The sequence below is a fragment of the Bos javanicus genome, chromosome 1 (genome assembly GCF_032452875.1).
Source record: "Bos javanicus breed banteng chromosome 1, ARS-OSU_banteng_1.0, whole genome shotgun sequence".
Classification (NCBI taxonomy): domain Eukaryota; kingdom Metazoa; phylum Chordata; class Mammalia; order Artiodactyla; family Bovidae; genus Bos; species Bos javanicus.
Genome location: NC_083868.1, coordinates 116,556,610 through 116,584,206, shown reverse-complemented (window position 1 = coordinate 116,584,206; position 27,597 = coordinate 116,556,610). Strand labels below are relative to the sequence as shown.

Genomic DNA, 27,597 nt, shown 5'->3' with positions numbered 1-27,597 from the left:
TTAATTCTATGATATTTTTGTATCCTTTTAATACAACAGATATATTACCATCCTAACTATATTTCTTTCCCCCAGACTTTAAACTTTTTATTTTGTTTTGGGGTATAGCCAGTTAACAGTAGTAGTTTCAGACTGAGCGAAGGGACTCAGCCATACATATATATGTATTCATTCTCCACCTGGGGATATTTTTAAAGTGCAAATTCTGATTCTGTCCATCTGTGGTGGGGCCTGATGTTCTGTTCTTGTAACAAACTCCTTGAGAAGCAAAGATCCGAAGCAGAGGAAACAGAATTCTGTCTGAAACGTAGGTCAGGTAAGTCCTATTGAAAGTTGTGGAGGTAGACCTATAGTGCTCTAAGTCTGAGACAGTTAAAAAAATTTCAGAAAAGGCTTTCTTAGTTCAGCTGACAACTAGGCTTTGACAAAGTAAAAGGTTTTGCTTATTTCGGTCATGGTGGAGTAGACTTGTGTGTGTGTTTAGCTATGATGAAAATTTTCATTTTTAGAATCTTAAATTCAGACTTCTAGAACCAAGAAATGGGAACAGCAAGGACTCTATTTAACAGCAGAAGTGCCCTTTTTATTTCTGGTGACATCTTAAGCACCTAACTAAAAAGTATTCTTTGAATGGGTTAATTGCAGAATAATCACTAAAAGTGTCCAGTTAGCAGACAAGCTGTTTAGTTCTTTATAAAAGAATGCTGGTACCTCTGGTCGGCCTGTGATAGCATCTGTGATCTTATACCTTCTATTGGCTTTTCCACATTGTGAACAATCTTTCTTTGTTCCATAAGTGCTTTCCCAAAGTGAAATACAAACAACCTACCTGATTTCTTTGCTATTAAACTCCAGAGGATTTGTTGGACTGTTTATGTCGAGATTTATTCTGAGATGCTAATGTGTCATTAGACATTCCTTTGGATTAACTTTTTAAGACATTCCCTTATATTTTTTCATACCTCTTCCATTCTTAAAAACCGACTTAATGTCTAGTAAATATTTTGGACATTGTCTTTACAACCTAAAATTTGAACTTTATTTGTAATTCCCATCACAGGTGTGATGCCTTCTATTCTTGCATTGGTTTCTTCATGGATAGTGAAACTGTGTTAATGATTACACAGAATAATGAGCAGTTTCTAGAAGCACCCCCATGTGCTGCAGGGTGATTAATAAACAGACATGCTGATATAATTAAATATAAAAACTGGTAAACTGTTGAATATATTTGATGCCACAAGCGGGTATATGTACAGTAGATGACAAGCATAAACATGTATCTTGTGAAGTTTACATTTCATAACTTTGCATTTAAAAATTTTAAATCTAAATTTCAATTTAAAATTTAAGTAGTTTTTTTGAGATTATAAGTTTAATTTGATGAACATATTATAAAACTCTGTACTCACGCTTATCAAAGGTATCTCTGCAATGATTAATTATAGATATGGTCTATATTCTTGTTGTTGTGTTAAATATCCCTAAAGTTTAGCCAGTACCCATTCCTGAGTCATGCAAAGCTATCACTTGTTTTCCAAGAACATCATCTTGGGCCTGGTTTACAGGAGCCTGATAATGACTGACAGAGGCATGTGAAGAGTTTTTCTTGTCCCTTCAAGATTCTTATTAACATCAGCTCAAACTCATAACCATGACTCCTTTAGCTGAAGATAAGCTTGAATTAGTTCCTTAGAAACTACTGGTGCTGTTTATACTTGGAATGAGTGTAAAATTAGGTAATTTTGATGACTTATTTGAAAATTAACATTTACTTTGGTATTAAAGATCACAAGTAAAATTCCTTAACTATATCCATTACCAACTTAGACACTAGAAAAAAAAATATATTTTACACATAAACTCATGTATAATTTTACTTGCATGGATAGTTTCTATTAATAAACATTCAATGGAAATGTTCAGCCCATCTTTTCTGTCATATTATGAAAAATCACTGCATGAAGTCATGCAAATAGCAAAAATAATAATCTAGTAAATCATTGTTTTTTCCAAGAGATTTAATCACTACAGAAAACATAAAAATCAATATGCCTGAATCAGAACATATTAAAGAAAGTCTGTATGTGTATATATGTTGTCTGACACCATCAGAGTGATGGAGGTCCTGAATACATTTCATTTTGTGAAGCCTTAACCTCATAAAGTGCTTTGCACTTTTGGGGTAGAATAAAGGAAGTACGGATTGCACTAAAATTGAAAATGCTTTACTAGGAGACTCTGAAGAGTAAATTAATGAAGTGCATCTCACCAGACCTTGTTTGCATTACAAAATTCCCTCTTATTTTTTGATAGAAAGATTATAAATATATTTATACAGTTACTGTTTAAAAAGAACTGTCACAAGTATGGAAGAAAATTAGAGTTCTTTTAAAAATCTTTTTTTTTAACTATATAAACTCAACAAGAAATTGGCCCTTAGAATACAGCATGTAAGAAACTTTCTTTTTACATAATTTATATTTTACATATATCTATATACATCTCAAAAGGATTAGGTCTCTTTAGAGCAAGTTACTTTTATAAGCAGAGTCTGTGTGCTCTCTAACATTGCTGCAAGCCTCGCTCTACCACTTTCTCCATTTCAGAAGTTGTAAAGCTAAACAGATGAAGATAATCTTAACTAAAAGGTACAGTTTACCTGTGCCACTGGTCGACGACAACCTTGGATGGTAGCCTCCAGATGATTTTCGGTTTCGGCTCCCCAATGGCTGAGCAGTTCAGCAGTAGTTTGTCCCCCAGATTCACCTCAGTCCATTTCTGGGATGCAAATTCTATCCTGGGGATGGTCTCTTGTTCTTCCACTGTAATGATTACCACCCTTCTCTCTGAGCCAGTGGAGCTGGTAGCAATGCATTCATAAGTGCCCCTGTCTGAAGAGGCTACATTTCTTATAAACAGAGTTCCATTTGAAAATAAGAACTTAGAATTGACGAATTGTAATGGTTTCACTTCAGTGCCATCCGAGAGGACCCAGTGAACACTGGGCTGAGGATTGCCTTTTGCAGTACAGGGCAGTTTCAAACTTTCACCCCAAGTCCCTGCAATAACTTGCTTCTTTTGCTCTAGAATAACAGGTGGGGCTGCGATGACTTGTATTTTAACCAGCAGTGCATCCTGGCCCACTGAGTTGCTGGCCACGCATTTATAAAAGCCTCGGTCATAAATGCTGAGATTGTGGATGACCAATGTTCCGTCAGATGTCACTAGGGCCTGTCTCTTCCCCTCAGATGATTCAGAGATCACCGTCTGGTTTGCAAGAATCCAGGAAATTGTAGGGCTGGGCCTCCCATCAGCTCTGCACTTCAACTTGACTGTGCTTCCAGAATGGACTGTGATCTCCTTAGTATGTCTCTCCATGATCCGGGGGGGATAGGAAACCACAGACAAGGTGACATGAAGGTGGTCCGTGCCAAATGGATTGGATGCCGAGCACAGGTACTGTCCACGGTCCTGAATGTCCACCCTCTGTATGGACAGGGTGCCATTGGAGAGCACCTGGAACCTGCTATTCAGTTTGCTCTTAGATAAATCAAGTCCTGATAAGAAAGAAATTTATAGTCATAGGTCATCAAAGTTTAGACGGAAAACAAATTGCTCACGTGGAAGTCACAAAAGGAGAGCTATCTTTTTGTTAGGCTACTGGGAACAAATATATTTAAAATTAAGATCCTTAGTCTTCAGATTGCTAAAATTATTTCTGGATTAAAAAAAAAAAAACCCTAATTTTAATGGAAAAGCCAGATGGTTCAACACAATGACCATTTTTTTTTTTAGATCTGCTTTAAAAGCATTTTTTTTAATGGTCTTAACATATGTTTTAAAACTTTCTAATGAGCAAAAAATCATGCATATATTAAAGGAGGATATTAATAGTTTCTATGTCTTGGAGAAATTTCATGCTGATGTTGATTCTTTGAATATGTAACCCTGAAATGTCACACAGTATTTTCTTTGTTTTGTTACTAAAGACTAAGTATAAAGAAACTGTTTCAAATACCTGATGAGACTCTGGTCCAGTGGATAGTGGGCACAGGATTTCCAGCAGCCTTACAAGGAAGAAAGGCATCTGAGTTAGCTGGAACAGTAAAACTTGCTGCTTTTCCTCCAATTATTCTGGGCCTTTCAAATACATCCCTAGATAAAGTATCAAAGGGGAGGAATTCAGAAGTTGTTATTTTTTCAACTGCTATTTTGTCAAAGCCACTTTTCTTTCCATTCTTCTGTATGTCCCAGTTTGAAGCATGCGTGGTAACCTCTGGCAAGCCTGGAGTGGGCAGTACACTCACTACTACTGGCTTTTGGCCTTTTTCAGCAATTTCTGGGTGTGACTTGTGCCAAAAGTGGTTTTCTGACCAGGGAGAGTGAGTCAGCTTAGAATCTTGTGGTTTACCTGTTATTAGTGCTGGCATAGGAGTAGAAGGTAACAGATTGGAGTAGGTAAAGTGGATGGTTCCAACTGCAAATTTGGCATTTGGGTGAGTTTGGGGAGACGTTACTGCTAATTGCTGTGGAGTAGCATTGTGCTTTGAGGATTCATGTGCCTCAACCACTGTACTTGTCATCATTCTGAAAGTGGGCGTGGCCATACTGTCAGTAACCTCACTTTGATTACTCAAGGGAGGGGAGGTGGGAATTGGCATTGGAGTGGCACTGGAGCTGAGGAAGGTTGGCATGGTTGAGTGTCTGATTGTGTTCCTAGTAGGGGTACTCTGTAGTTTGCTGGACAAAGTGGTTTCAGAAGCAGTTATATTCTTCAAAGCCCGAGTACCCTCCTGGGATGGTTGTTCAAGTACAGCTGTCAGATTAAAGGTTCCTGGATGAAGACCAACTGTGCTTGAAATTTCTTTTGTGTTCTCTAGAGGAGAATGAGTGAAAGCAGACACACTGGGCTTGGTTGAAGTTTCAGCTGCTGTTAGAACAGGAGGTGTCACAGTGGTGGATGTAATGAAGCCAGAAGTCTGGGTGGGAGAGGTATTTGGGTCCCTCATCGTCTTCTGAGGCTCCTTTTTCCTTTGTACTTTTCGTGCCCTGGGTCTGTCTATCTGGGCTTTGTTGATAATGATAGATGCGGGGGCAGTGGGAGTGGTCGTCAGCATGTCTGTTTGCATTGATACGGAATTTGCACTTGATTCTTTGCTTGAGCTACTAGGAGGCGTAGGGTAAATGGCTAGGGAGGGCAGCTCCTTCATTGTTGGGAGACTTACAAGGCTGTGTGTGTTAGTGTTACTGAGGTGAGTTGTGGCTGGTGTTATAGATGGGATTTTCATTACACTAGCTGAGAGTGTTTCGAAGTGGAAGGGAGAAACTTTATTTGTGGGCAAAGCAGGAGATATTTTAGGAAGCACCGAGTCTGTGCTGCTTTGTGAACCAAATTTATGCTGATTCTTTAGCGTTTCTCTTTGGATGTGGTTATTTACAAAGATCTGATGCCAGGGGATTTTCCTTCTTGAAAATCTGGTAATAGCTAGAGTGGTAGGCACCGGTGACTTGATGGTGGGATCTGGCAGTGGGGATACAATCACAGAATGTCTGGTGGTTTCATTGGCTTTAGACCCACTTGGGTAACTAATACTTGTTGCATGAGTCATAACTGCAGTAGTTGGAGTCACTTGGGTACTTTCAGCACGGAAGTATTTTATCATTGGGGTGGTCTTCTCAGCATCTGCATTTGGTTGGTTCTCAAGCAGTAATGATGGGTTGTCAACTAGAGTTGTAGGTTCTTCTGCTGTGACGCTGGCAATTTCAGTTTTGGGGAGGGTGATGGGGGATAAGCTTGGAGAAGACAACGCTGCCTCATCAGTGGTGAGCCTTTCTCTGGGAGAACAGGATGGGCACACTGCACTGAGCTCTGGGGCTGGAAATGCAGTGGTGCTTTCTTCTGAAGAGCCTCTGAATGTGGGCCTTGCAACGCTGAATCTATGCTGTCGGAGAACTGGTGTCCTATGTGGGCTGATAATTCGCCCCCTGCTCCAAACTTTTCGCCATCTTCCAAAGCGCCTGGACAGCGGACTGTTCATTGTACTCTTTCTAGGAATGTGTAACTGAGAAGGAGCAGCAGTGTGTGGGTCTGAAGGGAGCTTAGTGGTACTAGGTTTGTGAGTACTGTGAGGAGGAGAGTGATGGCTCCTGGGTTCACCAACTCCTGTTACAGATCTCTGATAACTATTTGTGGCATTTACTGACCCTAAAAATATACCAGCTTTGCCGACAGCATTACTCAGCGTTTGGATATGGGTATCTTTGATCGCAGTAGCCCCCACTGATACTGGGGATGCAGTTTGCAAGGTCTCTTTTTTTCTCTCCATGTCATCAGCATCCTGAAACAGAGTTGCTTCAGTTAGTAGAGGAAACACATTAGGTAAATTTGGGTTGGTTGTGTCTTGCATTCCACTTGATGTGGTTGGGTTTATATTCCTTGGCGTGACTTGAGTTTTAATAGTAGTAGATGGTCTGAAATCTCTTGGTTTTTCAGGTGATAGGGTCTGTGGACTCACAATTGGGGAGGCTGGGGTGCCATCAGTTTTACTTGTCACAGGGCTGTCAGGTGATTTTCTGGAATCTGCAGCCACTGTCCTTGTCAGAACGTCCGCAGCTTTAGTTGCTGGGACCGTAAGTTGCTCATCTGGAGGGAGCACGCCTGACGAGTCTGCTTCCTCACCAGGTATATCCAGGAGTTGGGTGGCTGGTGGAGGTGGCTTTCCTGTGGTATTTTCTTGCTTTTCTGGCATAACATTCTTCTTAGCTTTCTCCAAAAGCGCTGCCCAGTGCCGTGGGTCAATTCTCCGGGCAGAGGGAGGGAATTGCCTCCTGTGATCCCTGTAACGCCAGCTGGTTGACTCTCCACGCCTCTGGGATATTAATACCCGCTGTTTGGGATTCTTACTTGGGCTCAAGACATGTGTTCCAGCCTCAGCCCCCATGGGAGGAGATGTGGGGAGATGTGTAGCTGGTGGATCCTGAAGCTGACCCATGGAATTGGGCTCATCAAACCCCGATCCATCTGTTTCTACGTTATGCTCTGCTGACTTTTGCCCTTTTATTTTGACTAAAACTTGGTTAACTAAAATATCGACCCCCGCTGGGTTGGCTGCTACACAGCGATAGTGACCCTGGTCTTTTTGAGCGACCTGTAATAGTCTTAATGTGCCATTGTTAAGAATTTGCTTATCTCTTGAGGACTGTTGAAGCACAGTGTTTCCTGGGAGAACCCAGCTAACAGAGGCATCTGGGATACCGGTAGAATGGCAAGGAAGGTCAAGTGTTTCACCAACAGAAGCTATATGACGAGCTCCATTTTCCTGATAGGCTTCTATGTTGGGCTCTACCACGGTAATCCTGTATGTGAGGATATCTGCATCATCGTAGTTAGTGCTTATGCAGTGGTATATGCCAGTGTCAGAACTATCAGCCATCTGGAGTCCCAGTTTTCCACTTTTGCCTATAAGGATTCGTCCATCCTCACTCACATAAGGGGCCCTCACTTTACTTCCATCAGCTAGAAGCCACTCCAGATGTGGGGGAGGCTCTCCTTGGCCAGGGCAGTCTAGGTCAACGGTCCCACCGACCAAAACAGTGCGTTCCAGCTTAGTATTGTTATCTTTGGAAATCATGGTCCATCTGTATGTCTCTGGCTTTATCTCTGACCTTGGTAAAGTGACTTGGGCATCACTGGAGTACTGGATCTGCAGTGTACTGAGGGTGGTGGCAGTTCTGTTTAGTTGCAAGGAAATTCGGTCTTGCATTAACCATGGGGGATCTGCTCTGAGACCAGCCTCAATGTTGGTAAAGATGTCTTCAGGCTTCAGTACCACCTGTTTATATTTGTAGCAGAGTTGTGGGGTTTCAGTGAACAAGTGACTCCTTTCTAGGATCAGAGGAGAGTCACTGTACAAAGCCAGAACCTGCCACACTGGCTGAATGTGGCTATAATCTATGTCACACACCAGAAATGTTGAAAATGAAGCATTTAGCGTGATGTAGTCATTTTCTGCAGTGAACGCAATGGATGAGGTCATTGCTGGCTTTTGGATACTGCAGATCATGTTAGCTTCATTTCCAGTCTGGTCTGTTATATTCAAAGTCAGAGAGCCGAAGGGAGCCATGAAATCTTGGGGAGAGATTGACACAGAGCCACTGTCTTCCAGAACAGTCAGGTTCTTCAGCTTCAGAGAGGGGTGAATGGTGGGTTTGGCACACAGGAAAGCTGCAGCTGGGACCATAACTAAGGGCTTGCCTTTAGAGGTCCTGGGGTTCATGCAAAGTGGACACTGCTGAGGACTGGAGGGACTTCTGTCCTTTTTGCATTTTATGATATCTAGAAAAAAATGAAAATTGAATTATTGCCCATTGTGGTTTCTTCACGAATTAACATTTAAACATTTTGAATAAGTAGCTTTTGCTAGAACTTGAAACAATTTGGAAATGTGTTTCTTTTTTTTTTTTTTTTTGGTCTTTGGATTGATTTCTGAAAATGTTATTTTCTATATACCCTGCCACAATATTACATCGATAGGCACAAGAATTTTGTTTCTCATGCTCACAGCTGTATTTTCCATGCCTAAAAAGCACCTGGGGTACATATTTGGTACTATTAATTGAATAGTTCCCTTATCTGGTAAAACAAAATTATATACTTATGTTTATCACTTTTTATTAGCTTATTATTTAGTTCTGTTTCCCCCATTTAATGTTTTAAGGCTCAGAGAATTTCAGTGTCCTTTAAATGATAACTTGTTTGATAAGTTACCATTTATACATTCTGGATATCATTAAAAACCCAAGTTTCTGTCCATTACTAAAAAGAATGATGAATGAATTACAAGGTACCTTGGCCTGGTCTATCTTGGTCACAATAGGAATGGAGAGAACAAGATGGATGCTGGAAATAATGAAGCCGGTAGAACCAATCAAGAAACAGGTGAGGATGTGGCTGAACAAAGAAGGTTATTAAGAAGAGTGCAGAAAGACACAGTATGACTTTGGCACCTGAGGTAGACTCAGTTGAGGAGGATCAGGTTTAATGCAGAGAGAGGAAAGCTGTTGCCCAAGCAATGGGGCAGCCATGAAAGGTCTGACATATATACTATATATAGGTATGAACAAAAGCTTTTTGTTTCTGCTCGTTTTATTCAGTATGAATAGAATGTTAGCTTTCTAATTTATATTACCTGAAAATTTTGATATAGTTCCATGTATTTTGGCATCTAACATTACTGCTAAAAGTCTATAAAATTTACTAGTGATTTAAAAAAAAATTTTGAGTGAGGCTTGAGGCTTTAATCCAATTCTGAGACTATAAAGAAATACTATGTTGTAAAAAAAAAAAAAAAAAAAATACAAAACAGGAATTTAACCAGTGATATAGTATTAAAGTACAGATTTTGTTCAAATTTCATAAAATTTTATGCTAGTGACCATTATTTGTTTTCATATCTTATTCAAGATTCCACATTGTATTTAATTGAGCAGCGTCAGTTGCATGCAACAAATTCTGGTAAGTTCTCTTTTCATTTTTATTTTAATTTTCCTTGTTGTGGCATCTTAGATATACCTGTCATTTAAAAGTGGACATTAAAAAAATAAATAAAAAATAAAAGTGGACATTTAATTTCCAAATACATGGGATTTTTGTTTATCTTTAATATTAGTCTCATTTTGATACTAATTCGTCATTTAATTATGTCTTCTCTGCAAAAAATAAAAATACTACTCTGGTGAGCCTATTTTAAATGGCTGGTCACAGCAATACTTGATAAGAGATATGGGGTTTTACCTTATACAAAATACAGCTAGGGACTTCCATCCTGTTCCATATCATGCATTTAGACACAGCATGTAAAAGAAGCACTGTACTTCTTAGAAGATCTCATTTACAAAGTGACTGCACAGGGTCAAATCACCTTCCTGTAATTGTGCAGTTTCTCAAAGGCCTGAGACAAATCTCTCTGATCACTGACTCCAAACTCTTCAGTGTGACAGGCACCGTCATATATATCTGGCTCCTCAGCATTCTTCAGCAAATTGTAAAGTGCCAGCTTACCCAGAGGAGGTAGCTAGCAAGCCTGTCAAAGAGGCTTTTATCAACCACCTACTTACCAACCAGCTGTGACCTTTTACTACTTCCCAGTAGCCTGGGCTCAAACCCTGCTATAGCCAAAAAAAAAAAAAAAAGAAAAGAAAGGCAGACTCTGGTTTAATTAAACCTCATCATAGAATTATACTCACATCTTGGTTTGGTTATTGCTCAGCCCTGGACATCAAGTATTTTAGCTCAGTTGCAAGTCTGACCACATTATTTCCATTCTTTCCATCACACTAGATTCCATTCACACAGAAACGCCTTCAAGTCCTCAACTCTGCCATACCCTGTCACACTCTTAGCATACGCTGTCCTTCTACTTGCAGTACACTTGCTGTCTGATAGGCTGTCTTCCATTACTGCCTGACTACTTACCTCCTTCGTCAGCAAGCTGGAAGAGCACTCCTCCTCAGTGGGCTCCCTGCTTTATGTTCTCTGGGTACCTTCCACTTCCCCTATCCTAGCCCTCATCACCCACTAGTAGAAAGACCTGTCTAGTCGTCTGTTTGTCTCCAGCCCTGGCAAATGGATGGAAAGATTAGAGAAAGGGAGGAAGGGCAGTCTAATTCTAAGACCACATTTCTTTTTTTTTTTTTTTAATTTTAATTTTATTTTATTTTTAAACCTTACATAATTGTATTAGTTTTGCCAAATATCAAAATGAATCCACCACAGGTATACATGTGTTCCCCATCCTGAACCCTCCTCCCTCCTCCCTCCCCATACCATCCCTCTGGGTCGTCCCAGTGCACCAGCCCCAAGCATCCAGCATCGTGCATTGAACCTGAACTGGCATCTCGTTTCATACATGACATTTCACATGTTTCAATGCCATTCTCCCAAATCATCCCACCCTCTCCCTCTCCCACAGAGTCCATAAGCCTGTTCTATACATCAGTGTCTCTTTGCTGTCTCGTATACAGGGTTATGGTTACCGTCTTTCTAAATTCCATATATATGCATTAGTATACTGTATTGGTGTTTTCCTTCTGGCTTACTTCACTCTGTATAATAGGCTCCAGTTTCATCCACCTCATTAGAACTGATTCAAATGTATTCTTTTTAATGGCTGAGTAATACTCCATTGTGTATATGTACCACTGCTTTCTTATCCATTCATCTGCTGATGGACATCTAGGTTGCTTCCATGTCCTGGCTATTATAAACAGTGCTGCGATGAACATTGGGGTACACGTGTCTCTTTCTCTGGTTTCTCAGTGTATGCCCAGCAGTGGGATTGCTGGATCACAAGGCAGTTCTATTTCCAGTTTTTAAGGAATCTCCACACTGTTCTCCATAGTGGCTGTACTAGTTTGCATTCCCACCAACAGTGTAAGAGGGTTCCCTTTTCTCCACACCCTCTCCAGCATTTATTATTTGTAGACTTTTGATCGCAGCCATTCTGACTGGTGTGAAATGGTATCTCATAGTGGTTTTGATTTGCATTTCTCTGATAATGAGTGACGTTGAGCATCTTTTCATGTGTTTGTTAGCCATCTGTATGTCTTCTTTGGAGAAATGTCTATTTAGATCTTTGGCCCATTTTTTGATTGGGTTATTTATTTTTCTGGAGTTGAGCTGTAGGAGTTGCTTGTATATTTTTGAGATTAGTTGTTTGTCGGTTGCTTCATTTGCTATTATTTTCTCCCATTCTGAAGGCTGTCTTTTCACCTTGCTAATAGTTTCCTTTGATGTGCAGAAGCTTTTAAGTTTAATTAGGTCCCATTTGTTTATTTTTGCTTTTATTTCAATATTCTGGAGGTGGTCATAGAGGATCCTGCTGTGATGTATGTCAGAGAGTGTTTTGCCTATGTTCTTCTAGGAGTTTTATAGTTTCTGGTCTTACGTTGAGATCTTTAATCCATTTTGAGTTTATTTTTGTATATGGTGTTAGAAAGTGTTCTAGTTTCATTCTTTTACAAGTGGTTGACCAGATTTCCCAGCACCACTTGTTAAAGAGACTGTCTTTAATCCATTGTATATTCTTGCCTCCTTTGTCAAAGATAGGTGTCCATAGGTGCGTGGATTTATCTCTGGGCTTTCTATTTTGTTCCATTGATCTATATTTCTGTCTTTGTGCCAGTACCATACTGTCTTGATAACTGTGGCTTTGTAGTAGGCCTGAAGTCAGGTAGGTTGATTCCTCCATTCCATTTTCTTTCTCAAGATCGCTTTGGCTATTCGAGGTTTTTTGTATTTCCATACAAATTGTGAAATTATTTGTTCTAGCTCTGTGAAGAATACTGTTGGTAGCTTGATAGGGATTGCATTGAATCTATAAATTGCTTTGGGTAGTATACTCATTTTCACTATATTGATTCTTCCAATCCATGAACATGGTATATTTCTCCATCTATTAGTGTCCTCTTTGATTTCTTTCACCAGTGTTTTATAGTTTTCATATAGGTCTTTAGTTTCTTTAGGTAGATATATTCCTAAGTATTTTATTCTTTTCATTGCAATGGTGAATGGAATTGTCCCTTAATTTCTCTTTCTGTTTTCTCATTATTAGTGTATAGGAATGCAAGGGATTTCTGTGTTGATTTTATATCCTGCAACTTTACTATAATCATTGATTAGTTCTAGTAATTTTCTGGTGGAGTCTTTAGGGTTTTCTATGTAGAGGATCATGTCATCTGCAAATAGTGAGAGTTTTACTTCTTCTTTTCCAATTTGGATTCCTTTATTTCTTTTTCTGCTCTGATTGCTGTGGCCAAAACTTCCAAAACTATGTTGAATAGTAATGGTGAAAGTGGGCACTTTGTCTTGTTCCTGACTTTAGGGAAATGCTTTCGATTTTTCACCATTGAGATAATTTTGCTGTGGGTTTGTCATATATGGCTTTTATTATGTTGAGGTATGTTCCTTCTATTCCTGCTTTCTGGAGAGTTTTTATCATAAATGGGTGTTGAATTTTGTCAAAGGCTTTCTGCATCTATTGAGATAATCATATGGTTTTTTTTTTCAATTTGTTAATGTGGTGTATTACATTGATTGATTTGCGGATATTGAAGAATGCTTGCATCCCTGGGATAAAGCCCACTTGGTCATGGTGTATGATCTTTTTAATGTGTTGTTGGATTCTGATTGCTAGAATTTTGTTTAGGATTTTTGCATCTATATTCATCAGTGATACTGGCCTGTAGTTTTCTTTTTTGTGGCATCTTTGTCAGGTTTTGGTATTAGGGTGATGGTGGCCTCATAGAATGAGTTTGGAAGTTTACCTTCCTCTGCAATTTCTGGAAGAGTTTGAGCAGGATAGGTGTTAGCTCTTCTCTAAATTTTTGGTAGAATTCAGCTGTGAAGCCGTCTGGACCTGGGCTTTTGTTTGCTGGAAGGTTTTTGATTACAGTTTCAATTTCCGTGCTTGTGATGGGTCTGTTAAGGTTTTCTATTTCTTCCTGGTCGAGTTTTGGAAAGTTGTACTTTTCAAGAATTTGTCCATTTCTTCCACGTTGTCCATTTATTGGCATATAATTGTTGATAATAGTCTCTTATGATCCTTTGTATTTCTGTGTTGTCTGTTGTGATCTCTCCATTTTGTTTCTAATTTTATTGATTTGATTTTCTCCTTTGTTTCTTGATGAGTCTGGCTAATGGTTTATCAATTTTATTTATCCTTTCAAAGAACCAGCTTTTGGCTTTGTTGATTTTTGCTATGGTCTCTTTGTTTCTTTGCATTTATTTCTGCTCTAATTTTAAGATTTCTTTCCTTCTACTAACCTGGGTTCTTCATTTCTTCCTTTTCTAGTTGCTTTAGGTGTAGAGTTAGGTTATTTATTTGACTTTTTCTGTTTCTTGAGGTGTGCCTGTATTGCTATGAACTTTCCGCTAGACTGCTTTTACCGTGTCCCACAGGTTTTGGGTTGTTGTGTTTTCATTTTCATTCGTTTCTATGCAAATTTTGATTTCTTTTTGATTTCTTCTGTGATTTGTTGGTTATTCAGCAGGTGTTGTTCATCCTCCATATGTTGGAATTTTTAATAGTTTTCTCCTGTAATTGAGATCTAATCTACTGCATTGTGGTCAGAAAAGATGTTGAATGATTTCTATTTTTTGAATTTACCAAGGCTAGCTTTATGCCCAGGATGTGATCTATCCTGGAGAAGGTTCCATGTGCACTTGAGAAAAGGTGAAATTCATTGTTTGGGATGAAATGTCTATAGATATCAATTAGGTCTAACTGGTCTATTGTATCGTTTAAAGTTTGTGTTTCCTTGTTAATTTTCTGTTTAGTTGATCTATCCATAGGTGTGAGGTATTTAAGTCTCCCACTATTATTGTGTTATTGTTAATTTCTCCTTTCATACTTGTTAGCATTTGTCTTACATACTGCGGTGCTCTGTTGGGTGCATATATTTATAATTGTTATATCTTCTTCTTGGATTGATCCTTTGATCATTATGTAGTGCCTTCTTTGTCTCTTTTCACAGCCTTTGTTTAAAGTCTATTTTATCTGATATGAGTATTGCTACTCCTGCTTTCTTTTGGTCCCTATTTGCATGGAAAATCTTTTCCAGCCTTCACTTTCAGTCTGTATGTGTCCCTGTTTTGAGGTGGGTCTCCTGTAGACAACATATGTAGGGGTCTTGTTTTTGTATCCATTCAGCCAGTCTTTGTCTTTTGTTGGGGCATTCAACCCATTTACGTTTAAGGTAATTACTGATAAGTATGATCCCGTTGCCATTTACTTAATTGTTTGGGGTTCGAATTTATACACCATTTTGTGTTTCCTGTCTAGAATATCCTTTAGTATTTGTTGAGAGCTGGTTTGGTGGTGCAGAATTCTCTCAGCTTTGCTTGTCTGAGAAGCTTTGATTTCTCCTTCATACTTGAATGAAATCCTTGCTGGGTACAATAATCTGGGCTGTAGGTTATTTTCTTTCATCATTTTAAGTATGTCTTGCCATTCCTCTGGCTTGAAGAGTTTCTATTGAAAGATCAGCTGTTATCCTTAGGGAATTCCTTGTGTGTTATTTGTTGTTTTTCCCTTGCTGCTTTTAATATTTGTTCTTTGTGTTTGATCTTTGTTAATTTGATTAATGTGTGTCTTGGGGTGTTTCGCCTTGGGTTTATCCTGTTTGGGATTCTCTGGGTGTCTTGGACTTGGTGATTATTTCTTCCCAGTTTAGGAAGTTTTCAACTATTATCTCCTCAAGTATTTTCTCATGGTCTTTCTTTTGTCTTCTTCTTCTGGAACCCCTATGATTCGAATGTTGTAGCGTTTAATATTGTCCTGGAGGTCTCTGAGATTGTCCTCATTTCTTTTAATTCGTTTTTCTTTATTCTCTCTGATTCATTTATTTCTACCATTCTATCTTCTAATTCACTAATCCTATCTTCTGCCTCTGTTATTCTACTATTTGTTGCCTCCAGAGTGTTTTTAATTTCATTTATTGCATTATTCATTATATATTGACTCTTTTTTATTTTTTCTAGGTCCTTGTTAAACCTTTCTTGCATCTTCTCAATCCTTGTCTCCAGGCTATTTATCTGTGATTCCATTTTAATTTCAAGATTTTGGATCAATTTCACTATCATTATTCGGAATTCTTTATCAGGTAGATTCCCTATCTCTTCCTCTTTTGTTTGGTTTGGTGGGCATTTATCCTGTTCCTTTATCTGCTGGCTATTCCTCTGTCTCTTCATCTTGTTTAAATTGCTGAGTATGGGGTGTCCTTTCTGTATTCTGGCAGTTTGTGGAGTTCTCTTTATTGTGGCTTTTCCTCGCTGTGTGTGGGTTTGTACAGGTGGCTTGTCAAGGTTTCCTGGTTAGGGAAGCTTGTGTCGGTGTTCTGATGGGTGGAGCTGTCTTTCTTCTCTTTGTTCAGTCGCGCTCCTTTCGAAGAGTTGGATTGCTTTTCTGGGTGCCTGATGTCCTCTGCCGGCATTCAGAAGTTGTTTTGTGGAATTTACTCGACGTTTAAATGCTCTTTTGATGAATTTGTGGGGAGAAAGTGTTCTCCCCGTCCTGCTCCTCCGCCATCTTGGCTCCTCCCCTAAGACCACATTTCTTCCACATTTTAGCTTACAAATTGAGGTGTGTCTTACAGTTGAAGTTGTCTTACAGTAGTGACTGACCAGCTGGCAGTCTTGCTATAGCTACCACTGCTGGCACACACACCAGTACTGCCATAGCCATTTATATATTTTGTTTTCTCTTCAACCGAGTTACATGCACTGTTGGTATTACATAAAGATTACACTGTGCTTGCCATTAAAATAAGTTATGCATATAGAAAGGCTTGGAAACAATAAAAGGGCATAAATTTAATATTTGTGATAAAACTGTCAGAGAAAAGGCCACAAATCCATATTTCCTAGAAAAACAACACCTAGAGCTTTGTGAAACTCAGGAGTGGAAGATAGCCATAACCAGATGAAGCTGTATTATATTTGACTACTGACCACATATGTACAAAAGGACTGTCAAATGAGGCAATTAAAGGTATGAGAAACTATCAGTCTCTTGAAATAGATGAAAAAAATGTCAAAGCAGAAGCTGATGTGACTGGAGAGGGTAAAGAGAAAAGGGAACCCTCCTACACTGTTGTAGATGATGTACCCAGTACGTGGAACTCTCTAGGTTCCTTACACACATAAAAAAGAGTTAACATATGATTCTGCAAATCGTACTCCTGGACATATATCCAGGGTAAACTCTAATTCAAAAAGATCCATGTGCCCCGGTGTTCATACCAGCACTTTTTACACTAGCCAAGACATGTCCATTGACAAATAAATGGAAAAAAATAAGGTGGTGTATATACAATGGAATGTTATGCAGCCATAAAAAGAATGGAATAATGCTATTTGCAACCACAGGGATGGACCTAGACATTATCATACTAAGTGAAGTAAGTCAGACAGCAAAAGACAAAACACCATGCCAGTCTATACTACCCCATGCCAGGCAAGTTGGGCTACTTATTGCCCTCTTCATGAGACTTACCCTATTTATATGTACAAAGCAGTTTCTCCATCACAAATACATTATAGAAAAAGGACTAGACTTTGAGTTTCGGCTTTTCTACTTTCTAGCCATGTGAGTTGGGTGACAGTGAAAATCATAATCACATTTGTTGAATGCTTATGTCATATATTGTGCTAAGCACTTTATATGTATTATTTTAATTACCTTTTTCACTTATTGGTATCCCTATGTTACAGGTGAGAAAACTGATCTATAAGAATCTAAATGATTATCCCAAGATACCCAACTTTTCTAGCCTCAATTTCTTCATCTCTAAATTGAGGATTAAATAGAAAGCAATGAGCACAATGTCAAACACAAACTGAATATATGTTACCTTCCTGCTCCCTCCCTATTATTCCTTCCTTTTCTTTTGGTATATTATTCAAGGCAGAAGTAACTTATTGATTCTGCCTCCTATAGAACTAAATTTTCAGTATAAACATTTTGCTGTTTTTCATCCTTTCCTCATTGTCTTTTTATGTGTTGAGTATATTTATCTATAAGATAGCAAGCTCCTGGAGTGCAAAGGTGGTGTCTTTTGGTCTAAAGCAGTTCACCTTTTGACTAATTATATTGACTAACTGTATTACATATGCATATATATGTGTGTATCTATATATTTCACCACAGCAACTGCAGACTTTTTCCACTTTTCTGACTTCCAACCTTGACCCCTTGCTAGCACCCTCTTTAGTCACCTCTCCTACAACTTAACAAAGAAGGAAAAGGCATCAGGTAAGAACTTTCTTACCCCCTCCACTAGACCCATGAACTCACTTGCCTCTGTACCCACCTAGTCCTTTTCTCTCCTGTCTCCTAAGGAAAACCGCTCCACCCACCTAAAGGCTTGGTCTCTTGACATCCAGCCTTGTCAGGGGACTCTGGCTCAATTGATGATCTGCTCTTTCTGCAATGTTGCTACCTTCTCTCTCTCAAAAATCTCTCCTTAGCTTAAATGTGCTCATGTCTGTCTGATGCTCAGAGAGTCCTGAGTGATGGCATATTTCCATCTGGCAGTCACCCTTCTTCCCTCACTTCAAGCCAGGTCTCTCCAGGGTCAACTGGAGCCCTGCCTCCCCAACCCCTGCGTAACAATCCAGCTCTCATTGCTGTTTCCAATCAGCCGCCACTTAGATGTCAAAACCAGTGGGGTCCTTTCAGTCATTCCCTACCGACTGGATTAATTGAAATAGTGCGATTGGTTGTTAACCCATTTTCTCCAAAAGAGTATAAGCTCCACAATCACTTTTGCATCCCTATGTTCTCTCTGACTTCTTGTAACTACTTGTTGACTGAATGCATCTTGCCTCTTACTTTGCTGTCAAAGCACATTTTACATTCTGATTGCTTACGATATCCCACCAGATGTGTAGTTAGAGCAGACACAGCGCTCTTGGTGGGTGCTTCGCTGAGCACAAGGCCTTGAATAAAACTCCAAAAAAATATGTATTGACCAAATGACTGAAAGGAAAATAAGAAGAGGGAAGGGTTTCTATGCCTTGTGGTAAGTAGGGAAGAGTAACACATGATACATTTCTTAGCTCCCAATCTTGCTAAAAGCCAGAAGTGATAATTGGATAATTGACCTGAATTAAAGATTATTCATTGATGAATTAAGACAGTTCATTCCCAATGAATTATTGACATTTCATTTTCTTTCCAGCTAAATTACTTTGACCTCCCTCACTAGTAAAACACCTCCATACAGATTTCATCTGTTGAATTATAACAAAGAAATAGTCTAGGTACCTGGCTTCTCCCGTAACCAGTCAGCCAGCCATTTCAGTTGACAGTCGCAGATCCAAGGATTCCCATGAAGATAAAGGCTTTCCAGATCAGACATGTAGGTGACCATCTCTTGAGGGATGGAGCTCAGAAAGTTATCAGACAAGTATAGATACTTAATGAAAGATGTTTTAAATATCTGGAGGTAGCGCAAGGAGACAAATGTATCCGGATGAAGCTTAGTGAGTTGGTTCCCTTCCAAGTGCACCAGTCGGAGAGAGGTGAGTCCGTAAAAAACCTCTGGGTTTATAAACTCAATGTTGTTGTGGTCCATATGCAACCGTGTCAAGCTCCTGAGGCCATAAAAAGTGTCCTTCTGAAGTTTTCGAACTTTGTTATAGCTCATTTTTAAGACCTAAGAATACAAAGAACACCCTTATTTTGTCAAAGGAATTACCACACAAAGGACAAGCATATTCATAATAAAACATACACTGAGATTATCCAGTCCTTGTGTGGATCCCAATTCAACAAACTAGCTGCAAATTAAATATGGGAATATCGGGGAAATTAGAACACTCATGAATAGTTTGTGATATTCATGAATTAATGCTATAATTTTAAGGTAAAACAATATTTTACACTTATTTTTTAAGGACTCTAATTTTGATATATATATGTTGAAGTACTTACAGATGAAACACGATATCTCAGATTTATTTCAAAACAATGCAATGAAGTAGAAAAATAGTGGGGTGGAAGTACAGGTGAAACAAGTCATTTCCCCCCTCCTCCTAGACCCAGAAAACCACTGATTTACTTTGTTTTTCTGGATTTGCCTCTTCTCAATATTTAAAATAATGGGTGATACAATATGTGGTCTTTTGTGCCTGCCTTTTTCCAACTAGCCTTATTTTCAAGACTTACCACTAGTTTAGCATATAAGTCAGTTATTCATTCATACTATTGAATAGTAGTCCACTTTATACATGTAACATGTTTATCCATTTATGAGTTGATAGACATTTGGGGTTTTTTTGTTTTTGTTTTTTTAGTTTTTAGCTATTAAGAGTAATGTGATTTTAATTGAAGTTAAAATAATTTTTCAGTATTTCAGTAGCGCTTGGGTATTCTCCAATTCCTTCTCCAGCTACCAGCTGAACATACTCTTTTTCCAAAAAGGAAAAAATGCTAGTAAAAACAATGATTTCTTATCATATTTTCCTGATTTGACCTAATCTGTCATCTCTGTTGAGAATGCTTTTCTGGAATGCTAAGTTTCCTAATAAAGAAAATTTGGCGACATGGAACAACTTTGCCCCAAATATTACCAAACTCAGTGTTCATCAATATCTATTGGAAACTTGGTCAAGAAAAACAGTAGCAATGCTATGAACAGTAGCATTGACATATATACACTACCATGCTGTATGAATTCCATGAAGAAACTCCATCTAATCTGCTGATGATATATCTTCCAAATAATAAAGCCTGATTAAACCAAGTCAACATAATCACTTATCTAGACTTAAATCTATGGCTTTACACAGCCTTCATGTGGTGTGAAAAGACTCACCGTACACTGGCAATTTATCTTTTCTAAGGGTAGAACTGACAGTTTGCTTTACTGTCATCTATGAGGACCTTGGGGAGACATCTTTTTCTAATTTAAAGTCAGGTATGGTTGTACTTCTGAACAGTAGTTTTACTTTTTAATTTATTAAAAAATTAATAGACATCATAAATTGAATTAACTTCTCTAAAGCCTCAAGTCCTACTTACAGCAGACATACCAATCTTTATGCCTGATGTTTCCTGCATTCCCTTTGTTCTTGTTCCTAAGAGTTCTTCCTACTTTTTACTTTCTTGCCTACTGGAGTAGTAATTCTTAAAATATTTGATACATTCTTAGAAGTCCTCATAACTTAAATTTTTTTTAAATCAATGCAAAAGTAACATGAAACTTACAAAATATATTGCTCTACAACCACTATGGAAAACAGTATGGAGGTTCCTTAAGAAACCAGGAATAAAACTACCATGTGCCCCAGCAATCCCAGTACTGGGCATATACCCTGAGAAAACCATAATTCAAAAGGACACAGATAACCCAATGTTCATTTCAGCACTATTTACAATAGCCAGGACATGGAAGCAACCTAGAGGTCCATCAACAGATGAAAGGACAAAGAAGATGTACATAAATACAATGGTATATTACTCAGCCATCAAAAGGAATGGAATTGTCAGTTGTAATGAGGTATGAACTTAGAGCCTGTCATACAGAGTGAAGTCAGAAAGAGAAACACAAATACCATATATTAACACATATGTATGGAATCTAGAAAAATGGTACTGATGAATCCATTTGCAGGGCAGAAACTTGTGGATGCAGCAGGGGAAGGAGAGGGTGGACCAACAGTAGCATTGGCATATATACACCACCATGTGTAATTTGGGAAGCTGCTGTATGGCTCAGTGATGCTCTGTGATGACCTAGAGGGCTGGGATGGGTGGCAGTGGGGTGGGTGGGGAGGGAGGGAGGGAGGGAGGGTGGGTGGGTGGGTGTGTGTGTGTGTGTGTGTGTGTGTGTGTAGGTGATTCATGTTGTACAGCAGAAACTAACACAACATTCTACAGCAATTATACTCCAATTAAAAATAAAAACATACTAACTCAAAAAGATTTTTTAAAAATATATTGCTTATAAAAAGCTAACTTCTGTGTAAAGATAGCAATTATTTTACAAACTACATTCAATTCCCAGATGAACATGACTAGAAGTGGCCTTTTAGAGTTACATTTTCAAGGTTGAGTAATCCCTGGGCATTGATACTTCTTTCCGTGAGCCTAAGGTATAAGAAAATCAGAATTTTCTTATTCTAATTTCCACATACTGTTCCACTTGAAATCAGTTCTTTGACATTTTCCCTTGATGTCTACGTCTGATGTACAGAATGTTAACTTTGGGGATCTCTGGGAACAGGTAGGTTTTGGAGGCACGTCTCACCTCATTAACTTGCCCCTTCCCAACACCAGTCTCACCTGCAAGGCTTGCAAGTCTGAGAAGGTCTTAGCAGGGACTGTGTGAATGCCGTTGCTGTGCAGCAGTAGTAACTCCAACTTGTTCAGGCCAGAAAAATCTGCTTCTGTTAATCTAACCAAGCTGTTGTACCTGAAATAAAAACATCATTCTGGACATAAGTCTGTCAACTAAAGTTCAAATGTCAAAGCAAAACCCAACAAATGCACACACACAACTGAATTTCACTCCCCACCTCTCACACACACACACCCCCCCCACTAAAGATTCCCTGTGCTCTAAGATAACCCAATGCTTGAAACACTGGAATTCATCAGATGCCATGGAAGGTCAGCCCCTTCACCCAGCCCTTGCATTCTCAGTTAAAACTATCCTACTCACATTCCTGGAACATGCTACATCCCTTCTCATTTTCAAACCTTTGTACGTTATGTTGTATCTTCAGGTTGGAATGCCCTTGACTCCAGCCTTCTCTATTTGTGAACACTGTTAAGACCCAGCCCATTCCCTAATGACATTGCCCCTCATTCTCCCAGGTGGAATTCATCATTATGAAACAATGGTTAAGAAGCCTGGGCTCTGAAATCAAATGTTTTAGATATGATTATGAACTCAGGTACCCAGCTCCTGGGAGTAGGGCCAGTGCTGGGTTAAAAAATAAAAACAGTAACCTTTTTTTGCCTCAGTTTCCTTGTCTATAAAATGCAAATAATAGAACCTACTTGAAACGGGTTTTGAGGATTAAATGAATGCATTCATGAAGAGTGCTTAGCTCAATGCCAGGACACAATTAATGTTAGCTGTTGTCAGTAGTGACTGTTCCCAAGACACTTCGTATGCTGTATTACAATTCTTAGTAAATTGTACTGATTATACATCTGTGTTTTCACTTTAACTAGTTTCTACACATGAATAATGTATACTTCATCATTGCATCCCTGGTACCATCCTTGTGTTTGGTCCATAGTAGGTGCTCACTAATGTCAAAAGATATTAAGTCTGCCTTTTCATTCATTCACACACGTTTGTTCACCAACCTTTAAAATACAGTCACTTTTTAGCAGATTTAATTACTTATGAATTTTTTAAGTATTTTAAATAAGTCGGTTTCTAGGGGAAAAAAATCCAAAGGCTTAAAAAAAAAAAAGAAAAAGATCTAGTTAACTTTTCATATATATAGGAGGACATTTACCTCTTATGGATATTATCATAACTCTAATTCTTAGCAAGAGTTATTTTATTACTCAGCAAAAATAGAGCCAGAATGAAGCTTTTCTATAATCATGGGGGTCTCAGCCTACCATGAATGACTTTGGGTTCTAGAAAAACTTTCCCCTAGTAAAAGCTTACAGGGAAAAATTTTCTTATTGCCCCAGAAAGCTTAAGATCCTCATGCACTCATTTCAGAAGGAAAGTATTATTAAAAGAATTGTAATTAATCTACCAAAGTCACAACTGTTTTGGGGACATCACCAGTGTACTCAATCCCTCCCTGAGAAGGAAGCAAGACAAGCGCCCTCACGCACCCTAAATTGATACGTTCCACGTTGGGTGGGATGCTCTCTGGGATGGAGGTGAGGTACCGAAACGTGCAGTGCACCTCTGTAGGCACGTAACAGGCACAGCGGCGAGGACAGGCCCCGCCCCCGGGGAGGGCTATCAGGCAGATTGCAGTGAAGGAGAGCAATAAGTTGGTGCTTCCCCTGCCTTTGGGCTTCATCCTGAAAAAACATCATACCTCAGTTATAAATATGGTTTGAGCAGAGTTCCAGTAGACCACACACAGTAACGGGTAATCTGGGACACCGTCCTGTAAGGTTCAGTTGCTCAATCGTGCCTGACTCTTTGCGACCCCATGAATTGCAGCACGCCAGGCCCCCCTGTCCATCACCAACTCCTGAAGTTTCCCAAACTCGTGTCCATCAAATCAGTGATGCCATCCAGCCATCTCATCCTCTGTCGTCCCCTTCTCCTCCTGCCCCCAATCCCTCCCAGCATCACAGTCTTTTCCAGTGAGTCAACTCTTCGCATGAGGTGGCCAAAGTACTGGAGTTTCAGCTTTAGCATCATTCCTTCCAAAGAAATCCCAGGGCTGATCTCCTTTAGGATGGACTGGTTGGATCTCCTTGCAGTCCAAGGGACTCTCAAGAGTCTTCTCCAACACCACAGTTCAAAAGCATCAATTCTTCGGCGCTCAGCCTTCTTCACAGTCCAACTCTCATATCCATACATGACTACTGGAAAAACCATAGCCTTGACTAGACGAACCTTTGTTGGCCAAGTAATGTCTCTGCTTTTGAATATGCTATCTAGGTTGGTCATAACTTTCCTTCCAAGGAGTAAGCGTCTTTTTAATTTCATGGCTGCAGTCACCATCTACCATGATTTTGGAGCCCCCCCAAAAAATCTGACACTGTTTCCACTGTTTCCCCATCTATTTCCCATGAAGTGATGGGACTGGATGCCATGATCTTAGTTTTCTGAATGTTGAGCTTTAAGTCAACTTTTTCACTCTCCTCTTTCACTTTCATCAAGAGGCTTTTTAGTTTGGTTATTAGGGACCAATTTCATTTGCAACTTTTATAGTAAAGCTAACTACAAAGCCATAGTGTGTGCTGGCCTCATATGGACTCTTGTGACAAGCCGGGTATTTATTGCTGTGAAAATTCCTTTACAGATTTTCACTTCTTAATGAAAAGCAGGAATCCCTTTTACTTAGGGATTCATTAAAAAAAAGAAAATGGAAAGCATAATGGCTATATTGTGACAACTGAAATACATAAAATTTAGTTCCTGTTTATACATTAGTTCTTTTAGACTTAAAAAAAATTAATTATAAAGCTAATATGTGTGCAACACTGAAAAGTTAGAAGTTGTAAATAAGTCAAATAAAATAAAGTTACTTATACTCCCCGCCACCCAGATATAATCAATAACATTTTGTTCTATTCCTTCTAGCCTTTTCTTTATTGGATGTGTGTGTTTCTGTGTATGTGTGATCAAGTGAAGTTTCATAATACATGTTTTATCACTGAGCATGTTTGGTTTTTCATTTTCTTAAACCTTCAAAAACACTTTTAGTTAGAGCTGTCATCACTGAAAGGATGAATAAATCTCTTCCTAATGTCATAAGTCATTGCCAAAAAAAGACAAATTATACACGTCACTGCCAAATGATGACCATAACGAATAGTAACTGACCAGCTGAGAGGGCTTGAGCCTTATACCTGCCCTACAGTGGGCCACGCTGACCCCTCACAGGCATGATGCTGTTTTTGCTCTGCTTAGAACATCCCTCTGCCTCTTCCCTTGGTCCCTTCTCCTTCTCACATCTGCTGTGGGGGTGGGGGCATAAGCAGAGAAGAAACATGCTCAGCTTGTTGGAAAAAATGGTATCTGGTACCCACATGTGAGGCAAGCCCAGGGATCCAAACCAAATTTTTGCCTGCAATTCAGAACATATGAAGATGTAATAAGATCTCTATTATGCTTTTCTAAGAAAAGGGATCTTCAAAGAATGGTTTCTTTTAGATTCTACCAGCAGCCATCCTTTAACTACAAACTACATTTAAAATAACATGAAATGCTAAATTGCTTGTATCTTCATATAGGTATAAATATCATGGAATTAGAATTTAGCCCAAATTAAAATCTAATTCTGGTTTAATCAGATGGCCACTTATGTCATTGTAACTGTCTGGTTACCAAATATTTAAATAAATATGTGATTGGAGACAGCATTTCCACCTTCTTATAATTAGGCAAGCAAAGAAAAGAATAGGTTGAAAGCAGTTCTGTCGCTCAGCTAGAAAAACAGAAGTTCTGGGTTTGCCCACTTGAGAGTTACTGAAAAGAGACCCAAAAGTCTGAACACATGGGAGCGGTTTCCCATACACCTGAAAATGTATATAATGAAATAGAAATGGACAGTACCTGAGCTCTTCTGTCGTCGTCCTGAATCCTCTCCTGACATAGGCAAAGACTGAAAATCTTCCCAAGAAATGGAGAGTTGTACCCCCAGCTGAGTGAGGAAGCGTTCTCTTCTCTGCTCCCCAGGTGGGCGAATGGCTTGACCTTTCTGGCTTACCGCAGGAGTACTGCTCTGAAGAGAGACCTGGAGGCGCTTGGACAGCTGCAGCGTGGATAACCCAAAGTCGGCAGTCAGAAGTGTTTCTTCATAACTGCTGTTGTTACAGAAACAAAACGCAAAGTGGAGGTTTGGAAGTGTACTTTCTCCTGCCTCAACAGTGCGCTTCAGTTCCCCTTAAACCTGTCAATTTAGGTATATCTATTAACATCACTCCATTTTACCCCCAAGTCCCAGGAGTTTCTCCTCCCTTAGCCTTTACGGGCAAATCTATCATAAATGCCCACAATAAGGGTCTCTACCTACTGACGAATCTTTACTAAGAGTGTGTCTTTTCTCCGGCAGCAGTCACTGAAGAGGTGATTTTTTTTTTTTTTTTTTGCTTTAATTCCTTTCCCTCATCGGCCCTTGCTCCACCCCTCCCGACTCTCGCCCGTCCCTCGCTGCTCGCCTTGCCCAGACTGGGACAGAGGACTAGCTGCCTTCCCATGCCAAGCCCCTCGCTGGCGCGGGTATCGGTCCTCTCCTCTTCCCAGCAAAGGACTGACGGAGCCGCTCACCTCTCCGCCCAGGTGACCAAGGGGCTCCCGCCGCTGGCATTTCCTGAGTTCAGCTGCCCGGGGCAAAGGGACCCTCCGGAGCTGAGGAAGGGAAGGCGGGGCGGGGCGACGTTGACTTACGTGTCTGGGGACTGAGCCGAGGCTCCACGGCACACAGACAGATAATAAACGACCACCCAGTTTTATTTTTGAGAAGGCACATATGCCTGCTCGCTTCTCGTTTCCTCCGCTTTTTTCTAAATCCCGGGATTTCTCAGGCGCATTCTGACTGGTGCGCAGGGCAGTTTCAGCCGGGGGACCTTATCCACGTTTATCTTCTCCACCTGTTGAATGTAAGGACCTGGCTTTAATCACTGTGAGCTCTTCTCAAGTCTGAGGGTCCCCAGAGTTAGGTCTGAAGGCTGAGAGGTAGCGATGATAACCTGTGATACCTGCAGTTTGATTTTTGTGGGCCAATTTTGGAGAAACCTTTCCTGTTGAAAGGGATTAACAGCACACTGAGTTTAAAAGCTGTTTTTCTTCTGAGGGTGTGGTTTTGGGACCAGCAGCGTCAGCATGATCCTAGACCTTGTTAACAAAACATAAATGCTTAGGGTCCATCCCAGACCCACAGAATCAGAAACTGCAGGGATGGGGCCTGGGGTCTGTGTGTTAACAAGCCTTCCAGATTGTTCCCATGTAGCAAATTTTGAGGATTTTTGCTGGTTTAAGGAAATAACTTCTTATAATGACAACAGGGTTTACTCTGGCAATATTATTATAAGCATTTCCCAAATACCAACTCATTTAAACTTCACCAAAAAATCTAAAAGGAAAATGTTCATGTCATTTCACAAGTTAGGCACATAAAGGTAAGTGACTCACCACAGGTCATTGCCAGCTTGTGAGTAGAGAAAGTTGATTCAAACCCAGGCAGCCTGGCTCTCCAGCCTGAACGGTTAGCCACAAAGCTTCGGCTGCCTCACAGCCCACTTAGCCAAACACTGGGAATGCCCCCACATCCAGCAGCTAAACGTTCAAGTGATTTATAGTTAGTAATAAGTGAGTCAGCGGCCATGGTTGAATTATAGAATCAGGAACTCTGAAGTAACTCTAGAAGTACAT

The 27,597-nt window shown here is 39.6% G+C and overlaps 1 protein-coding gene across 2 annotated transcripts in view; it reads right to left on the bottom strand.

The window, feature by feature from the left end:
- Positions 1-26,963, bottom strand: part of IGSF10 (immunoglobulin superfamily member 10) — a 32,327-nt gene extending 5,364 nt beyond the window's left edge. The window contains exons 1-7 of one of the 2 annotated variants that reach the window (XM_061418645.1): positions 26,614-26,963; positions 25,780-26,030; positions 23,373-23,567; positions 21,849-21,978; positions 18,828-19,218; positions 4,022-8,338; positions 2,663-3,560 (exon numbers count right to left, since the gene is read on the bottom strand). In XM_061418645.1, the coding sequence (XP_061274629.1) occupies positions 2,663-3,560; positions 4,022-8,338; positions 18,828-19,218; positions 21,849-21,978; positions 23,373-23,566 (5,930 nt within the window). In that variant the 5' untranslated portion in view covers position 23,567; positions 25,780-26,030; positions 26,614-26,963. Of the gene's footprint in view, positions 1-2,662; positions 3,561-4,021; positions 8,339-18,827; positions 19,219-21,848; positions 21,979-23,372; positions 23,568-25,779; positions 26,031-26,493; positions 26,590-26,613 lie in introns of those variants that run through there. The other variant, XM_061418636.1, reaches the window with a different exon arrangement.
- Positions 26,964-27,597: the final 634 nt, after the last annotated feature.